This window comes from Kogia breviceps, chromosome 16 (assembly GCF_026419965.1).
Source record: "Kogia breviceps isolate mKogBre1 chromosome 16, mKogBre1 haplotype 1, whole genome shotgun sequence".
Taxonomy (NCBI): domain Eukaryota; kingdom Metazoa; phylum Chordata; class Mammalia; order Artiodactyla; family Physeteridae; genus Kogia; species Kogia breviceps.
Genome location: NC_081325.1, coordinates 9,251,489 through 9,270,761, shown reverse-complemented (window position 1 = coordinate 9,270,761; position 19,273 = coordinate 9,251,489). Strand labels below are relative to the sequence as shown.

At 41.4% G+C, this 19,273-nt stretch overlaps 1 protein-coding gene across 2 annotated transcripts in view; it reads right to left on the bottom strand.

The window, feature by feature from the left end:
* B3GLCT (beta 3-glucosyltransferase) overlaps positions 1-19,273 on the bottom strand; it is a 101,365-nt gene that overhangs the window by 21,746 nt on the left and 60,346 nt on the right. For both annotated transcript variants that reach the window (XM_059042191.2, XM_067016797.1), the window contains 4 exons: positions 18,013-18,132; positions 16,362-16,431; positions 6,372-6,485; positions 4,157-4,256 (listed from right to left, as the gene is read on the bottom strand). In XM_059042191.2, the coding sequence (XP_058898174.1) occupies positions 4,157-4,256; positions 6,372-6,485; positions 16,362-16,431; positions 18,013-18,132 (404 nt within the window). The remainder of the gene's footprint in view (positions 1-4,156; positions 4,257-6,371; positions 6,486-16,361; positions 16,432-18,012; positions 18,133-19,273) is intronic.

Sequence of the window (19,273 nt, the reverse complement as noted above, 5' to 3'; positions counted from 1 at the left end):
ATGGGAGCATCTATTTTGATCACACGGTGCTGCCTGGTGTCTCCCCCGGACACTTAGAATTTTCCCTTTGCCATTTCTCAGTCTCCAGGCAGACACTTTAACAACCAGCAAATATCCTGGTCCTCATCAAAATTCACCCCGAGTTTAGCATCCGTTAATGATTCCTGCCTGAATCCATCTTTACTCTGACGGTTACAAAGAGATGACGTTTCCAGCTCCGTCACCACTCCACATTTATCAGTCAGAACTCCTCGTTACCCCGCTAGCAGGAGCCCGCCTGTTGTGGACTGAATTCTGCCCCCAACCAAAATATTCATATGTCGAAGCCTTAATCCGGGATGTGACTGTATTTGGAGATGGGGTCTATAAGGAGGTAATGAAGGTTAAATGAGGTCATAACGGTAGGACCCTGCCCTGACAGAATTAGTGCCTTTCTAAGAAGAGACACCAGAGAGCGCTGTCTCCATGGCACGCAGAGAAGAGGTCCCGTGAGCACACACCAGGCCGGCGGCCACCTTCACACCAGGAGAGGATGCCTCGGAAACCTCCCGTGCCAGCACCTTGATCTTGGACTTTTCCAGCCTCCAGAACTGTGAGAAATAAATGTGTGTTGTTTAAGCCACCCAGTCTATGACATTTTGTTATGGTGCCTGATCTGCCTCCTTTACTTACTTAACTATTTATTTCTTTATTTTAAGCATGAACTCCCTGATTCCTGATTTTAATGGTTGACAATCCATTACCATCCTTAATCATACTGATGCTCTTGTCCCAGATTCTGCCAAAGAGAACCTTTCCAAGCTCACTTCTGTGTCCTCCTGACATGCATTTTTTTTTTTTTTTTTTGCGGTACGCGGGCCTCTCACTGTTGCAGCCTCTCCCGTTGCGGAGCACAGGCTCCGGACGCGCAGGCTCAGCGGCCACGGCTCACGGGCCCGGCCGCTCCGCGGCACGTGGGATCCTCCCGGACCGGGGCACGAACCCGTGTTCCCTGCATCGGCAGGCGGACTCTCAACCACTGCGCCACCACGGAGGCCCGACATGCACTTTTCTTTCTTTTTTTTCTAAGCACTTCCTTACTCTCTGGTATAAAAAACAATGTTCCAAATATCTTCTTGTATCTTCCTTGCCTCGGCCTTAAAATCAGTGATTTCTCTGAGAGTGGTTCCTTTTAGTAGGAAAGTAGCAATATTAGTTCTGGTCATTAGTTCCTCGGGGTTACTGGGGTATCTTTGCTTCTGGTGGGAAGAACTAGGAAGATGTATGTGTGCGCGCGCGCACACACACACACACACACACACACACACACACACACACACACACACACACTTTAGAGATCATGAGTCTCACAGAAGTTATGAATTCTTGCAGATCTCTCCACTCCCAATCTTCCAGCCCTACCTTAGGCCTCCTCCTTGACCTGGCCCGTCCCATATCCTCCCCCAGTGGGCACCGCAGTTCTCAACCAACACCGTTACCACTTACCTACTCAGCCCTACAGCGCACCTAAAATACCTTCAGAGTTGCTTCACCCACGTGGCGACTGAAAACTCAGTTGTCTGACTTCCCCCCCAGCTCCCACCCCTGACTGAAGGTGTGTCTCTAAATCCTGTCTTCAGCAGTATTTGCATTTAAACGTTATATTTTCCCTTTAGTGTGATTATGTTTTCATTTGAAATGCAGTTGGGTTCATTTGTTTCAGCTCTCTCCTCATCCTTGTTGACTTTCCTCATCCTTACAGATTTATTTTATTTTTCAGTAGGTAAAATACTAGCATGCTTCCCAAAGTCAAAACTAAACTAAGAGGTAAACTCAGCAAAGGGTCACCCACATCCCCCACTCCGTCTACCCAATCCTCCCATCCACCCCTGTTTGGAAACTACTTCATGGTTTTCTGGCTTATCTGTCCATTTGTCTTTTGTACAGGTAAGTCTACATGGGTATGTTTTATTTCCCCTTCTTTCTTCCATACAGGGAAGAAAACTAAATACATTCTTGTGCACTTGGCTTTTTCCATGTACTGCTATCTTCTGGAAATCACTCAATACAATTTGATTTCTTTCTTTTTTTTTTTTTAAAGGAACCAAAATTTTGGTTCATTAGTTTGATCCTCTGCTTTTTTGACCTCTACTTCATTATTTCTGCATTTATCTTCCTTATTATTTTCTTCCTTGTTTCTGGGGGGTTGACTTTGTGATTCTTTTCCTAACTTGTTGAGTTGGGAATTGAATTTTTTATCTTTATTGTTCCCGTTGGCTTGGCAAACCTTATCCATCCCTTTATTGTTAGACTTTTTGAATGATTATGTATCTTTCATATAAAGCATAGAGTTGGGGTTTGTTTTATGAGCCAATGTAAAAAGTTTGTTCTTTTATTAGGGGAGTAAAATCCACTCACATTTTGTGATATGACTGATGTTTGATTTCAACACTAAAATTATTTTAGATTTGAATTATTATACATATTATACTATATGTACTGTGTCTCTTTATCTACTAACATTCTGGATATTAGAAAGTTTTCTTTTCCTGGTATTTATCTTCTGTTTAACTTTTCATGTCTTACCATGCTTTTTTTTCTCACTTGGTCTGTCAGTTTTACATCGGTATCCTTTGAATTCCATCCATTACCTGTATAATAGGCCATGATCTTATCCTATTGTCCTTTTTCCTTCCTTTTTTTTTTTTTTTTTTAAGTTGCAGACTTTCTACTTTGTCAGAACATATAACATTTACATACTGTTATTTACCCATGTCCCCACCCCTCTTGTGCTTTTAGTTCTACAGTTAAATACATGAAATGCCCACCATCAGTCGTTTTACCCAAATTTCATCTTAGTTGCATGAACTTCTTTCCCTAATATCAGTATATCCCTTAGGAAGGGCATGTGTGTACACTATTCCCTGAGTTTATGTACTGAGAACCTTTTCTGTAGCCTCAATACCGAAGAACATCTTAACTGCGTATAAAATCCGTGAGTCACAATTTCTTTGTTGAAAATGTTCCTCCACTGTTACCATAATTCTTATGTTATTTTGTGAAGTCTGACACCAGTCTAATCTTGTTGGTCTTTAGATTATTTCATCGTTTTGCCTAGAGACTCAGAGGACTTTATGATCAAAATCTAACAGTTTTACTAGGATATGTGAAGAAGCTGATGATCCCAGGTCAGTTTTCCCTGGGACCTACTAGGCCCTTTCAAGATACAAATTAAGGTCTTCTTTTATTTCTGGTAATTTACATATTATTTCTGTTCTTTTGATTTTCGTCCATCAGGGGCTCCAATTATACATGTGTTAGATTTCATTGCTTTCCCCCATTTCAAACACAGACATTGTGAATTTTACTTTGTTGGGTGCTGGATGTTTTGTGTTTCTATAAATATTCTTGAGCTTTGTTCTTGGATGCAGGCCAGTTACTTAGAAACAGTTTGGTCTTTGGGGGTCTTGCTTTAGTATTCGTTAGGCACGACCAAAGCACTGCTTAGTCTAGGGTTAGCTATTTCCCACTATTAAACCAAGACCCTTCTACAAACTCTACCCAATACCTATGAATCAAGGGTTTTCCAGCCTGGCTGGTGGGAAGAGGTACCATACTCAGGCCTCCGAGAGCGGTGGGCACCACTGCCTCTAATCACTCTGGTTGGTTCTTTCTCCAGCCTCCAGGAGTTTCCTCATACATATGCACTGACTAAACTCTACTGAATACTTAAAGGCTCCTCCACAGATCTGCAGTGTTCTCTTCCTGTGCAGCGCTCTCCTTTCCAGTGCTCTGTCCTGTAAGCGCTAACGGCCTTGGTCTCACCAGGCTCTCAGCACCATCACTCCAACTCAAGGGCTCAGCTGCATTCCACCTGGGCTCCCCTCCCTGAGCAGGGGCGTGGAAATGCTCTACGACAGTCAGCTGGGGCAGTCATAGGACTCACCTCATTTGCCTCACGTGCCTCTTGGATGACTGTCGTTTGTCGCCCAATATCAGTGTCTTAAAAACACTTATTTCATATATCGTGTCCTTTTGGGGGGGGTTGTTTCAGATGGGAGGGTAAATCCAGTCCCTGTTACTCCATCTTGGCCGGCAGCAGAAGTACCCATCACAGTTCCTGACTATGAATATATGTAGAATTTAAAGCCACCCTAGGACAGGAATGTCACCTTACCTTATTAATGTGTCATCATCCACAATGACTAACCATGCTATTTTGTCATAGCTGTGATTCAGAAATCTTTCCAAAATGGCAAATGTCTTTCCACAATGACCTAGGAAAGGTGAGAAGAAAAGTTAAAATGCATTATTTTCCTTAAAATATATAGAATTCATTTGGAAACATTATTTTAATTTTAAAGTGTTGTAAGTAAAAGTGTAAACATTGACATACACCTTAAGAATTTGAAATTTTAACAATTATCCTTTTCTAATTTCCATAGACATAGTGAACCAGGAAGAACATTAGAGATCATGAAGTCAAAGTCATTCATTTCGCACATGAGGGACTGAAGACCTAGAGAGGTGAGGGGAGTTACACAAGGTCAAGTACAGGTAGGACTAGTATCTTCACGCCAGGCATACAAGGAAGTTGTAAGCCTCGAAGAAATTACAGGAGCCTGGCATCTTTCCTTAGATCTACTTATTCTGAAGGGAAATGTTAGCACCTCAAGCATCACAACCTTAGGGAAACATGGTGCAAAAGTCCAATATTACACCTTCAATTATTTATTTTGTAAATATTTGCTATTAAGTTTCTAATATGCCAGACATGATGGCCAGTTCTCGGATGTGCACTAAAGATACAGTACTGAGTAAGACAGAGGCACAGTCCCCTAGATGCCAACAGATATCGAAGCTTTAATGGAAAATGCTGGGGCCAGGGTAGCAATGAAATGCTTGGGAAGAGAACTCAAGTCGATAAAAAAGAATAAGCCCCTCTTTTCAACAAAGTATCTGGTGACACAGTAGAGAACAAACCACTTGATTTAACCTTTATTTTCCTTATTCTTGATCTCTTTATGTATTTTTAACCAGTATAGTATGTATTTTTGAAAGCCACCTCAAATTCCTTTTGGATAAAGCAGAATATAAATATGAGCAATAAGAAGGTCAGACTAAAAATAAATTAAGAAATCAAGTAAGGAATGCATCAACAAATAAATGATTATTACAGTCAAAGTCTAAAAAGCAAGATTAGCAGAAACAAACAAATTCAAACAAAAATCATTTTTTCAAAACAGACAGACTTATCAGTGGTATGTTTACTAGCCTTGTCAGAATAATCGATTAGAGGAATGACATATCTGATCTACACTGTACTTTTATCAATCAAGCCATTAGGAGAAACACTGCCATAAAATAATCGAGATAAATTACTCTATAGAACAAGATAACCAACTTACTATTTTTTTTTTCATAAAAGGGTCTGGAGAAACTAGAAAACTACAGAAAAAACATGGCAGGAACACTGGATAAAAATTAAGATGAACAAAGAACATCTGAAGGTGAGGTGGCCAAATTTCTACTTCCTTTTTTTTGAAATAAAAAATGTTTTGAATTAGAAAGCCTGCAATCTGAAGAGAAAAGCAGGTATACTTCCAACAATTTACTAATTAAAATATTAATATAGAAGGACACATCTATATGAGCTTATACTTCATATAGCCCATGTAGAGTGTGGCTAAGTGCTACTCAGAAGTACAAGCAAAACGCGTCCTCGACCATAGCAGACCGTAAGCTGCAGGAGGGTGCAAACTGTCAGCTTCCCTCCCGCTTCCCTCAGTGTCTACCAAGGGCTGGCATATGCAGCAGTTGGGTAACAGTCCTGGCTGGATAAATGGCTGAAATTAAATGAGATGCTTTGTATGGGAAGGTGATAAATTAACTCTGGACACCCCATCATGGCCACAGTGAACTACGAAGGTACAAAGAAACCTATGGTTAAACTCTATCGTAACTGTCACATGCATAATTGTGATGTGCGTCAATCATATCAGTATGACCGACTGAAAACTTGTAACCTGTTAGCACTAAAAGCAGCACTTAAACTGCAAGAATCCGTCCACATCCATGGGTAAAGATGTGAGGGAAGGAAAGAAAGAGACTTACACGTGGCAAAAATTATACCATTTGTAAAATATTTCATTTTTATCCTAATTTATTTATTATATTTATATTTACAGAGTGGACATTTTGCTTTTTTTTTTTTTTTTTTTTTGGTGGTGGGATGGTGGCTTGCCGCACGGCTTGCCGGATCGTAGTTCCCCAACTAGAGATTGAACCCGGGGGCCACAGCAGTGAAAGCGCAGAGTCCAAACCGCTGGACCGCCAGGGAATTCCCCAGAATGGGCATTTTTGAATAAGAGTCGTCAGAGCTAAGGACTCACCTCTTTCTGTGTTAGGAATTCCCAGATCCACCGTCGGAACAGAACTGTCTGCGTAATCGCTGTAGTATTCTATGTGGCCTGCCTGCCCCGCCCAAGTCTGCTTTACGATGGGGACTGAAAAAATGAAAGAGGGGACGTCACTGGCACAGGCATCTAGGAAGCCTGGAATCTCAAAGAGGCGGGATGACCACCTATAAAGGAAGGGAAGCGTTACTTGTTCTTCTTCAGGTGTCTCAAGACTAAGAGCTTGCTTTCTACCCTGAGAAATGCCAACAGCACAGGAATAAAAGCCTCTTCTTGAGGCATTTTCACATATACTCTAGAGCCGAGCACTTCTCACTGCTGGCGATAAATACACTGCCTCCATATGAGGATAAATTTTCTAGTGTGATTACACTGTTGTGTTTACATTAATTTTAACTTTAATTAATTTTTCTCTTTTCCCAATAGGCTGCTTCATTTAAAATTCACAACTGGACTTTTTAAATGCTTTTGGGGGGGGGAATATAATTACTCCTAAGGATTGGAATATTGTATGTGGTTGTAGCTGAGATGTAAACTTGCCTCCCTCACAGTGGAGGGGGGGACCTTTTCAAACTACGCGTATCTCTGCCCAAAGATTCTTACAGGACCACCCAACCCTATACAGGGCATGACCCTACCCCTGAGATTCACTGCATATGATGGCTGATGTTACTGAGCTGCACTTTCGGAAGATGTGGAAAAAGAAGATTGAGAACCGTTGCACATTCTAAAACTCTATCATGAACAGATAAATTATTTTAATACAGTGAACACGAATAGCAGAAAACTCTCCTGGTGTTCTGCATTTTAGGGCGAGACGCTCAGAGGTAGCTGTGTCTCCACACCTGACATACAGAAATCTGCTTGATCACTGTTTGATATTAATGCACTTGACCAACTATCCCAGTAATTATTTTCTTCTGTACTTTTTTTCAGTTACTATCTGCATCTCTAAATTTTAAGAAGGGGTTTCCGTTGTTATTTTAATAGAAAAGATCATCATATCTAGATTTTATATTCTGTTGATTTAAGAATCTCAACTCTGATGAACCAAATCTTCAGTTAATATTTTGAGACTTTATCAGATCACTTATCTTTCCCTTTTTCCCAGTCTAAATAAAAATAAATGATATGCAAAAACTACCCAGGCAATGCCAAACTTAAGTGTCTAGCTATGTCTGTCAGCAAACTGGGAGAGAAACTCAGACAGCCCTTACATAGAAAATACAAAAAGTGCACCATTTTATAGTGCCACTATCGACCAGCTTTTTAAAAAGAAAAAGAAAAAGACCAATGAGTTCTGGACATTTGCTACAGTCATCTCCAAATTGTGTATTTTAAGCCACTAAGTATTATTTTTATACATTAAAATGCGATTTTTCTGCAATCATAAAAAGGCAGATATAAAGATTTCTCCATACCAGAATGGACAAAGATGCAGTAAATAATAGATAAGGTCGCTGAGGGGGAAAAAAAAAGAAGAAAGAAAAGAAATCCTTACTCTGTCCAAATTCCAGCCCAACAAAAATCAACCCTGGCCCTGCAGCGGCAGTTTGCTTTGCATATAATAAGCAGGACTCACCCAGACCAGGCTCCCCGCGGCCCGCAGCCGCTAGTGGTTGCGCTCTTGGGTAAAATGTCCTCCACTGCATAACGGGAAGAAGCTGTGAGGAAAGGCCAGGAATTTCCCTGGGTCCCAGCACCGGGGTCCTGCAAATTCTGCTTGCACTTTCCTCAGCCTTTAGCCTTTAGATTCTGTTTGCTCTAAGAGCTTTAATAAGCAGCACAGGCATGTCTTCTCAATTCTCTAATTTCAATGAAGTTAAAATCAAGTGTGAGTTAGCTCTTCACTACACCTAACTACTCGCTTCCAGTTTTCATTTGAAACAGATGAAACAGAAACATCACCAAAGGTAAGAATTACTGTTAGACTCAGTGCCCAACACCCCACACAGGGCCAAGGACATAGTAGGTGCTCAGTAAATAGCAGACTGAGGACTGGGTTTTCTCAGAATTCCAACAAAAGGCCAAGGGCTCTTTTTGGAACTAGTTTAAAGGAAGGTTTTATTCTTATCAACGATTCATCCTTTGGTACAAGACTGGTACCACCATTACCAATCATTTGAAAATAGACAAACCGTTTCAACACAGTAACGTGTTCTGAAACTCTTAACACCAAAAGCATCCAGCAGTGTATCATCTGTCCCCTTATCACTGTAACACCTGTGCGTTTGGAAAGTAAGGCTGTCTCCTACAACAGCAGGTGAAGACTGTTTGCGACCAGAGTTGATTGAAAATTACTTTAAAAACATTGGTCTAGTTTGTTGTCACTATTTGAATCCTAAGTTGAATTCATTCTGTTATTTATAATATATTTCACATTATTTTGAGGCACTAGATTCCTAAAGATATTAAACTTGGAGAAAATACTTCAATATAGTTATGTGATCTACTGTCTCATTTTCAATACAGAGAAGCATACTTTCTCCCACATAATAAAACAATAGTGAATGCCTCTTTCCAGAAAGTTTGCCACAAGATAATTTAAAATTGGGGCAAAGTAAAAACTGTACTATTTAAAAAAACTCTCTGCCCAGATGGCCCAAGTCTTCCACGTGGCTTTAAAGCTTGGAAGCAGGAGATGCATCTCCCTACGAGGCACAGAACCCACTTTTACTCCCAGTGAACTGACGTGCACAAGTGAAAATGAACTGACGCTGGAGCCCTGTACAAAACCTACCGCACAACCAATTGTGCGTGATCACTTTGATTTAAGGAGCCTGCTGTTTTCAATTAGCGAACGGACCTTTTGTCTCAGCATGACCACAAAGTCAAGCCCTGGTTTCTCTTCTCTCCTCAGGGAGAGACTTGGCGACAGCACCAAGCCTGTGCTCCGATTCCCATGTTTAGAGAGGAGGCACCTGGGAGACAGAAGAGCGCCCCTCCTGGCTGACCGAACGCAGCAGTTCAGGGCAGTCTGGCGGGTCTTCCTCTGCGCAGCAGCCAGGGGAGACCCAAACTCTCCTTAACAATCCACGCGCTCACTTCACCTAACACGGGGTGTGGCCCGCTAGCCGGCTGCATGTTCATTCACCCCCTCGTGTCTTCAGTGGGCTGACTGTGCCGCGGCACCTACCACAGGGAACACGGCTACCACACGCTCTCCCGGGTCAGTGTGTTCAGGCCTAGAGGGAAGATCGCTGCAGCGAACACGGCAAACAGGGCTTTTTTGTATTCTGAAAGGAGTCGGTGTTTATTTTTAGGAGCTCAGGAAGCTGTGAAAAGGAACTCGAGGCTGAGCAAATGGCAAATTAACCTATTTAATGAGAGGGAGGCGGCAGGAGGAGAGACACCTCAACCCACCGCGAACAGGAACGGTGGCCGCCACGTGGTATTTGAGACCCCGCGTGGGAACCGCGTGGCAGAAGGACACAGAGAAAATTCGTGACGTACACTGACAGCTCACGTCACACGAGGAAAAACACGAAGGCCAGGAGGAAGTGATCAGGTGGAACGTTAAACTCCAGAGATCCTTTTCCCTCCTTAAACGTAACTTCACGTGCCGTGGCAGTTCATCACTCTATGTAATACCTTCAAAGTTTCCTTAAAACCCTACCGACTGCTTGCATGTCAGCCAGCACTGCTGTTCCAATGCTGTCAATATGTATTTCTTTCTTCAGCCAAAAGACAGAGTATATTTTTGCTAACTGTGTCCTAAGCTGCTTTATTTCACCTAAATCAGAGTCAAGACACAAGCAGTTATCTAAACGCTTGTTTCACTGTTGGGCAAAAAAAAAAAAATTACAAGATGTAAAATCATTTTTTCTAATTTTGGAACTTGGCTTTATTATCAATTTTTCCAAAAGAGTATGAAAAACGAGGTCAATGTATATGTTCCCTTGCCTTGACCACAGCCTTAAACAGAATGTTCCATCCCTCACCCTCGTCCCTGGAGGAGCCAGGAGTAGGGGCCATGGCTAGGGCCCACCTACGCTCGGAACCCAGGGCAGTGCACACACGGTGAGAGCCCGCCTCCGGAAAAGTCACTGACTGTGTCGCCAGCTCTCAGCTGCTCACAGGTAAATACAGTCTTGTCTGTGTTTATTTCTTCCTTCACTGTCATTTGGTTCTTGTAACTTCAAGTGTTTCTACCAGAGTGCATACAGAAGAAAAAAGAAAACAAACCCCCCCAGTCCGTGTATTCTGCTTGACTAGAGCAGTAATATGCTAGGACAAGATGGGAATCTGAATTCCCAGCTCGATGTATATTTTAAATCACCTGCGGGTTTGAATTCCTGGCGATCCCCTCCTGCTACTGAAAATAAAAAGCCTCCCGCCACAGATTCTGGCCACATCAAACCTGACCCTGAGCACAGCAGAGCATCAACACAGCTATCCAATACTATTTATCAAGCATTAGATTTATAATAAATCCACAGAGAGTGCAGCACAGCTCTCTGTGGCAGAAAGAATTGGGAATTTGGAGCCAGAAACCCTGAGCCCCAGCTCCTCGGCTCAGTCTACAAGATGCCAAGCTATTTGTGTCTCAACCCAAAGGCAGCTTTCTCTATGATATCAAGTGAATAAAAATAATGACCACATCGCAAGGAACTGTCAACATGAAATCAGATGACAGAATACATGTGAAAAACACACCAGAAAATGTAAAAAAAAGATTAGCAGTCAGAAGCAGCTACTGTGGCGTTTTCACTGAAACTAAAACGATTACTGGATAATTCTCTGGGACAACTGGTGACTGGACTAGATTTCCAAAACGAGAAGCAGAGCCCACTGGCCTGGGCAGGTTTCACTTCCATCGAGCAAAATGGACATCAGAACCCCTAAAATCCTGCTGCCTAGACTATCTTTTCAAACAAACAGGTCCAAGTTTAAAAGTGGCTTGTCACAGCAACTCGGTTGTGAGATCCTTAAAATACCTCTTAGGTCTCAGGCTGCAGTGATCCCAGATCCAAATTAAGAGCTGGTTTGGGGAGGCTTGGTTTTAATGCTCCTAACAGGCTTCAAAGATTTTTATCATTTTTAAAGACCTTTGACTCAAAATTCAAATATAAAAGCATTTGATAGATATCTGAAAGGATTATCACAACCTTATGCAAAGTTAAGAAAGCAATAAACTAGATTATTATAAATGACTACATTAAAATTAGCAAACTTTTTTTTTTCATTTCTGTAGAACATGAAAACTACAACAGGGACGGTCCCTAATTTTACTGCTTTACTGTCAACTTGAAAAATGTGTTTCTAAAGAGAAAATACTACCACCCCCATTCCTAACATTGATACTGTACTCCAAATGCAGCTTCAAGAGATCAAATAAATCAATTTGAGCACTTCTGCTTGCTGTTTAAAAACAAAAACCAGCTAGTTCATTCCCCTTGACCCTTTTTTTTAACATCTTTATTGGAGTATAATTGCTTTACAATGGGGTGTTAGTTTCTGCTGCATAACAAAGTGAATCAGCTATATGTATACATATATCCCCATCCCTTCCCTCTTGCGTCTCCCTCCCACCCTCCCTATCCCACCCCTCTAGGTGGTCACAAAGCACTGAGCTGATCTCCCTGTGCTATGCGGCTGCTTCCCACCAGCTATTTTACATTTGGTAGTGTATATATGTCTGTGCCACTCTCCCACTTCATCCCAGCTTACCCTTCCCCCTCCCCATGTCCTCAAGTCCATTCTCTACATCTTTGTCTTTATTCCTGTCCTGCCCCTAGGTTCTTCAGAACCATTTTGTTTTTTAGATTCCATATATATGTGTTAGCATATGGTATTTGTTTTTCTCTTTCTGACTTATTTCACTCTGTTTGACACACTCTAAGTCCATCCAGCTCACTACAAATAACTCAGTTTCATTTCTTTTTATGGCTAAGTAATATTCCATTGTATATATGTGCCACATCTTCTTTATCCATTCATCTGTCATTGGACACCTAGGTTGCTTCCATGTCCTGGCTATTGTAAATAGAGCTGCAATGAACATTCTGGTACATGACTCTTTCTGAATTATGGTTTTCTCAGGGTACATGCCCGGTAGTGGGATTGCTAGCTCATATGGTAGTTCTATTTGTAGTTTTTTTAAGAAATCTCCATACTGTTCTCCATAGCGGCTGTATCAATTTACATTCCCACCAACAGTGCAAGAGGGTTCCCTTTTCTCCACACCCTCTCCAGCATTTGTTGTTTGTAGATTTTTTGATGGCCAATTTTTTGATGATGACTGGTTTGAGGTGATACCTCATTGTAGTTTTGATTTGCATTTCTCTAATAATTAGTGAGGTTGAGCATCCTTTCATGTGTTTGTTGGCTATCTGTATATCTTTGGAGAAATGTCTGTTTAGGCCTTCTGCCCATTTTTGGATTGGGTTGTTTTTTTTGGTATTGAGCTGTATGAGCTGCTTGTAGAGATTACTCCTTTGTCAGCTGCTTCATTTGCAAATATTTTCTCCCATTCTGAGGGTTGTCTTTTCGTCTTATGGTTTCCTTTGCTGTGCAAAAGCTTTTAAGTTTCATTAGGTCCCATTTGTTTATTTTTGTTTTTATTTCCATTTCTCTAGGAGGTGGGTCAAAAAGGATCTTGCTGTGATTTATGTCATAGAGTGTTCTGCCTATGCTTTTCTCTAAGAGTTTTATAGTGCCTGGCCTTACATTTAGGTCTTTAATCTATTTTGAGTTTATTCTTGTGTATGGTGTTAGGGAGTGTTCTAATTTCATTCTTTTACATGTAGCTCTCCAGTTATCCCAACACCACTTACTGAAGAGGCTGTCTTTTTTTCCATTGTATACGCTTGCCTCCTTTATCAATATGCGTGTGGGTTTATCTCTGGGCTTTCTATCCTGTTCCATTGATCTATATTTCTGTTTTTGTGCCAGTACCATACTGTCTTGAATACTGTAGTTTTGCAGTAGAGTCTGAAGTCCAGGAACCTGATTCCTGCAGCTCCATTTTTCTTTCTCAAGATCGCTTTGGCTATGCGGGGTCTTTTGTGTTTCCATACAATTTGTGAAATAGAGTCATTTTCACAATGTTGATTCTTCCAATCCAAGAACATGGTATATCTCTCCATCTGTTTGTATCGTCTTTAATTTCTTTCATCAGTGTCTTACAGTTTTCTGCATACAGGTCTTTTGTCTCCTTAGGTAGGTTTATTCCTAGGTATTTTCTTCTTTTTGTTGCAATGGTAAATGGGAGTATTTCCTTAATTTCACTTTCAGATTTTTCATCATTAGTGTATAGGAATGCAAGAGATTTCTGTGCATTAATTCTGTATCCTGATACTTTACCAAATTCATTGATTAGCTCTAGTAGTTTTCTGCTAGCATCTTTAGGATTCTCTACGTATAGTATCATGTCATCTGCAAACAGTGACAGTTTTACTTCTTCTTTTGTCATTTGGATTCCTTTAACTTCTTTTTCTTCTCGATTGCTGTGGCTAACACTTCCAAAACTACGTTGAATAATAGTGGTGAGAGTGGCTAACCTTGTCTTGTTCCTGATCCTAGTGGAAATGGTTTCAGTTTTTCACCATTGAGAACAATGCTGGCTGTGGGTTTGTCATATATTGCCTTTATTATGTTGAGGAAAGTTCCCTCTATGCCTACTTTCTGCAGGGTTTTTTATCATAAATGGGTGTTGAATTTTGTCAAAAGCTTTTTTCTGCATCTACTGAGATGATCATATGGTTTTTCTCCTTGAGTTTGTTGATGTGGTGTATCACGTTGATTGATTTGCGTATATTGAAGAATCCTTGCATTCCTGGAATAAACCCCACTTGATCATGGTGTGTGATCCTTTTAATGTGCTGTTGGATTCTGTCTGCTAGTATTTTGTTGAGGATTTTTGCATCTATGTTCATCAGTGATATTGGCCTGTAGTTTTCTTTCTTTGTGACGTCTTTGTCTGGTTTTCTTATCAGGGTGATGATGGCCTCATAGAATGAGTTTGGGAGTGTTCCTCCCTCTGCTATATTTTGGAAGAGTTTGCGAAGGATAGGTGTTAGCTCTTCTCTAAATGTTTGATAGAATTCGCCTGTGAAGCCATCTGGTCCTGGGCTTTTGTTTGTTGGAAGATTTTTAATCACAGTTTCAATTTCAGTGCTTGTGACTGGTGTGTTTATATTTTCTTTTTCTTCCTGGTTCAGTCTCGAAACGTTGTGCTTTTCTAAGAATTTGTCCATTTCTTCCAGGTTGTCCATTTTTGGCATATAGTTGCTTGTAGTAATCTCTCATGATTCTCTGTATTTCTGCAGTGCCTTCACACTTTTTTAATGAAAGGTATTTGTCAAAATTCATCCTACGCTGCCAATGCAGGGGGCACGTGTTCAACCCCTGGTCCGGGAAGATCCCACACGCTGTGGAGCAACTAAGCCCATGCACCACAATTACTGAGCCTGTGCTCTAGAGCCCACGAGCCACAACTAATCAGCCTGCACGCTGCAACTACTGAGCCCACGTGCCACAACTGCTGAAGCCCATGTGCTCTAGGGCCCCTGTGCTGCCACTACTGAGCCCACATGCTGCAACTACTGAAGTCCGCATGCCTAGAGCCTGCGCTCCACAAGAGAAGCCACTGCAATGAGAAGCCTGCGTGCCACAACAAAGAGTAGCCCCGCCTCGCAGCAACTAGAGAAAGCCCATGCACAGCAACAAAGACCCAAAACGCAGCCAAAAATATATAAATAAATAAAAGAAACTTAAAAAAAAAATCATCCTACAGAGCCCTTACAGATTATGAAAAGAATATTAAACCTAGGTTAAATTTATGATAAATGAAATTTTTAAGTGCTATACTGATTTTTGATAGTATTTTAGGACTCATATAATGAATGCATATGTTTATTTAGGCTGATTTAATAGGACTTAGAATTTATCATGACTATTTTAGGTAACCATGAAGGTTTATAGTAAATGTACTTTTAAGATAGTGTTGACTATAACAAGATTTGAATTTATGTCAGTGTCTTAAACAACATTTTAATCCCAAAGTATAATATTCTTTTATTTGGAAAATATGTTCCCCTTTAAAATATAATTTGTAAATATATTATCACATAAATTATATAAATGAACTCCCCACATAGCTCTAATCTCACAAAAAAAGACAGCTGGTTTAGAAATCTCTCCTCTATAAATATCACACTCTTGGTGAAATTGAGTCTGTTCATGGAAAAACATTAAAATATGTGCTAAAATTAGAAAATGCAAAAGACCGTCTAATCTTCAATTTCAGAAAAGTGCTGCTTGAAATACGGTGAAAAAAGAGATAAATTATGTATTTATATTTAAGGTAGGCTTTTTAAAAAATCGTATCATAATAACTTAGTAGAATTCTGTAATGACACCCACAATTTGAATAAAAACAACATTCATCTATCAATACATGCAGGATTTCCTTAAGAAGGAACCGTTGCTTGTAAGGCACATTTTTCCTTTTCTCTGTATATCTACATGTGAGCAAATACATATTCTTACTTAAAAGTTCTGACGTGTGCATTTGAAATAAATATAAGAAGAAGGAACAGTGTTAGAAAAACATTCTTTTTGGCGTTCGGTTACCCTGAAATCCCCTCTCATACTCTTCGCACAGCTCAGAGACTGCACTTGGACATAGAGGACATTGTTTTGCAAAATGGATTGTTATTCACTAACTGTCTCCTAGATTGCCACAGCTGAGCTTTTCCATTTGCAATTTAAAATACTGCTCTGATCAGTCCTTAGAAGGTCTATGGCCACTCATGTTGCAATACAAAATTGTCTTTTCTAATTGATCTTGGTGACTGAAGTGGTCTGATGAGGAATACTGATTAAATAACTGCTTTTACTTCAATGACATATTTGTCATTGTCCGTTTTATTTAGGTTGCGTTTATATCTGGTCTGTACTGTTTTTTTTAAAGGCAGTCTGGATTTTTCAAGTTCAATAAAAATGAAATAACCCAAAACATACTTCTGTCGCCATGAAATTTCTTGCATGTCTTTACTGCAACAAAAATATCCTTCTTCTTCACTGGATTTCCCTAAAAAAAGGAAAAAAAGAAAAATATATGCATACATGAGTCAATGCATCTTAACTGCACATCCACACTAGCTCTCACATGCTCTCAAGTTCAAATTCACCAATGTCAGGGACATCAAACTTGTCTCCAGGATTAAGTTTTAGGGGAAAAAAGGAACCGTAGCTCCGCTGACCACAAAGCCTTTGTTCGGCCAGACAGGCGCGGGGATCCCAGCTCTGCATTTCCACTATGTCACCTGGACGAGTGTCCTCAGCTCTCTGAACTCCTGTCTGCTCATTTAGGAGACTCGGGTGATAACCACCCGTAGGGCTGGCTGCTTTTATCACTACTATTTATTAAGCACATCACAGGTACCCAGTAAATGCTGGCTACCTTCCCTTTCCTTTTTCCAGCTGGTGAAGATTTTGACAAAGGGAGAGAGAAGTAGGGGGATGTTTTAGTGTAAAATAAGAGATGAATCCCTTCTGGGGGCCCAGCCTTACTTTGATGTTTAAGTATTTTTATGGCCCTTTATCGTCTACCCAAATCTCGGCAACAGCGATGTTGTGTCCTCTGCCAAAGGCAGGATAACTTCCAACACTCTGGAGGAGCCTGGAGCCCTGCCCCGGTTCCAGCCCAGGCTGAGCACTCAGATGAAGGGGCTCACGGAGGGGCTTGCGGACAATCCACACCCAGGCCGTGGGTGCTTCACGGAGGGAGCTGGGTTGGGCGGTGTTTTCTGGCCCCTTTATCCACCATCTTAGGCCTGTAGTGACACTCAATCCAAATTCTGCATCATTTGGGGCTGGTTTATAGCAACAAGTAACTGCAGTGTTGTCACGTCACTCAAGGCACCAGGAGGTCAACCCCTCCACACTGTCCAGGAGAATATTAAAGAACAAGCAAGCATAATGTCTAAAAAGCATCTCCCCCTCGGGAACTGTGCCAACAGTACAGATTCTCTCCCACCGTTGCAGTGTGTGTGTGTGTCTGTGTGTACGTATATTCCTCTTTGAAAAGGCAACACACAGACTTCTGTATCAATGACTTGAAAATAACAGACAACATCAGAGGTAGTGAATGTATTTTTCGTGATGAGGAAGGATTGTTAACCACCCAGTTGAGTCCCGGGGTCTTTGGGCCCATCCTGGGGACCGGTCCAAGGGTCTGCCCTAACAGGTAGGTTCATTCTGAAGGTTCTGGACCGTCTCAGGTGAGATCAAAGCGAGGTCACCGGCTGAGAAAGTAAAGGGGGGTGGGCTCGAGGACAAGGCTTAGGAGAAACGGGAAATGTCTGCGATTGCCTTTCTAGGAAATAGAATTGGAATTCCAACAGCGACATGCTACATCTTCGACAAAAGAAATGAGTCCGGGCTACACCTCCGCAGCTCTCAGCGCCACTGTGCTCTCTTCTCTTGGGCAAAACAGGGTAACCACAGTGCTTACCCTCATGGAGCCGATACCCCTAGAAACATGACACACAGTTCGCACCGGGCACACGGCAGATGTTAGGGGTTTTAGGAGGGAAAGTGCTAGGGCAACACTGTGCACAGCATGTGTGTTTCCTTTGACACGCGGGGAAGCTGTCCTTCCATTACTTACGCAAAGCGGTAGAAAAGAATGAAACGTGGTGGCACAGGAAGAGTCCACGCCGTCTGTACAAAACTCAGGCACAGGAGTGAGGGGCGGTCCATCGCCTCTGTCCCAGATGTAGAGAGCGATCTGTCACACAGGAAACTGGCATGAATGAAAGCTCTTAACCAGCACCACAGGTCCACGAAGGTACGAAACATCTCAAGGCAAGCAGACCTTTTACCTTCTCTAGAGAATATAAAAGTGAACCACGTCAAGATGTCAGCAGTCAACAGGGTTTTTGGTTTTTTTTTTTTTTTTTTACTTAAAAAAATAGTAATTCCATGTGGAGCAATCTAATCTTTTGTTAACCATAAACAATTAATTAAGAATCAGTATTCTGACCTCCAAAAAATTCCAAATTGTCGTAAGCAATTTTAGGGAAGCTATTTTAGGGATGCTAAAACATCACAGAGAAAGATAAAAGGAAATATCATGACTCTGGTTTCCTGCCGGATGGTAATTACATACCCTGAAAAACCGACTGGCTGAAAACATCTAAAAATATTGGGATAAAATACTTTTAAAAGCATTTAAAATGTATTGCCAACTTGGCACAAAAATGTGGAGCTTATGAGGACAAAAATGGAAAGTGAGAACCTGGGGGAAAAGGCCACTGAGGGCAGTTTTCCGCAGTAGGTATCAGCTGGGCTCTGAGGATGCCAAAGTTCTGATGCACGTTAAGAGAATAAAGCGTGCCCAAGGTGGGGCGTCTCTAACAGCAAAGCCCCACAACTGGCACTTGAGGGAGGGAAAAATCATCTCCAGATACCCTGAGATTCTGTAACCAAAAGCCAGGCCCCCCTCACTGGTCCCCTACGTGTTCCAGAAACACCTCGGAGTCATTTAAAGTGGCCCTAAGTCAGCCTGAGGCTCTAGCGGCAGGCAAAAACGAATGCAAATCCTTACTGAGGAGCCCACAACCTTAATATAGGACCCGGGGGACGGCCACAGTTCCCAAGGAGCAAAAGTACTCGGAAAAACCACACAAAGTAGTACAAAGAGACGAGTTGATGGGCCAGCGCCAGCAGACACAGCTGGCTCAGGCCCAGAAGACTTCGGGGGTTGGAACGATCGGGCACAGAATAGAAAATTACTGTTTCGTATATTTTTTATAAAGAAAAGAAAAACTTTGAAACATGAGCAAAATTTCTGAAAGACTGTACAAGAGAGCAAATTTGAAAAAGAAGTATCTAGAACTTGTAGATGTGAGAAATATAATGCTTAAAAT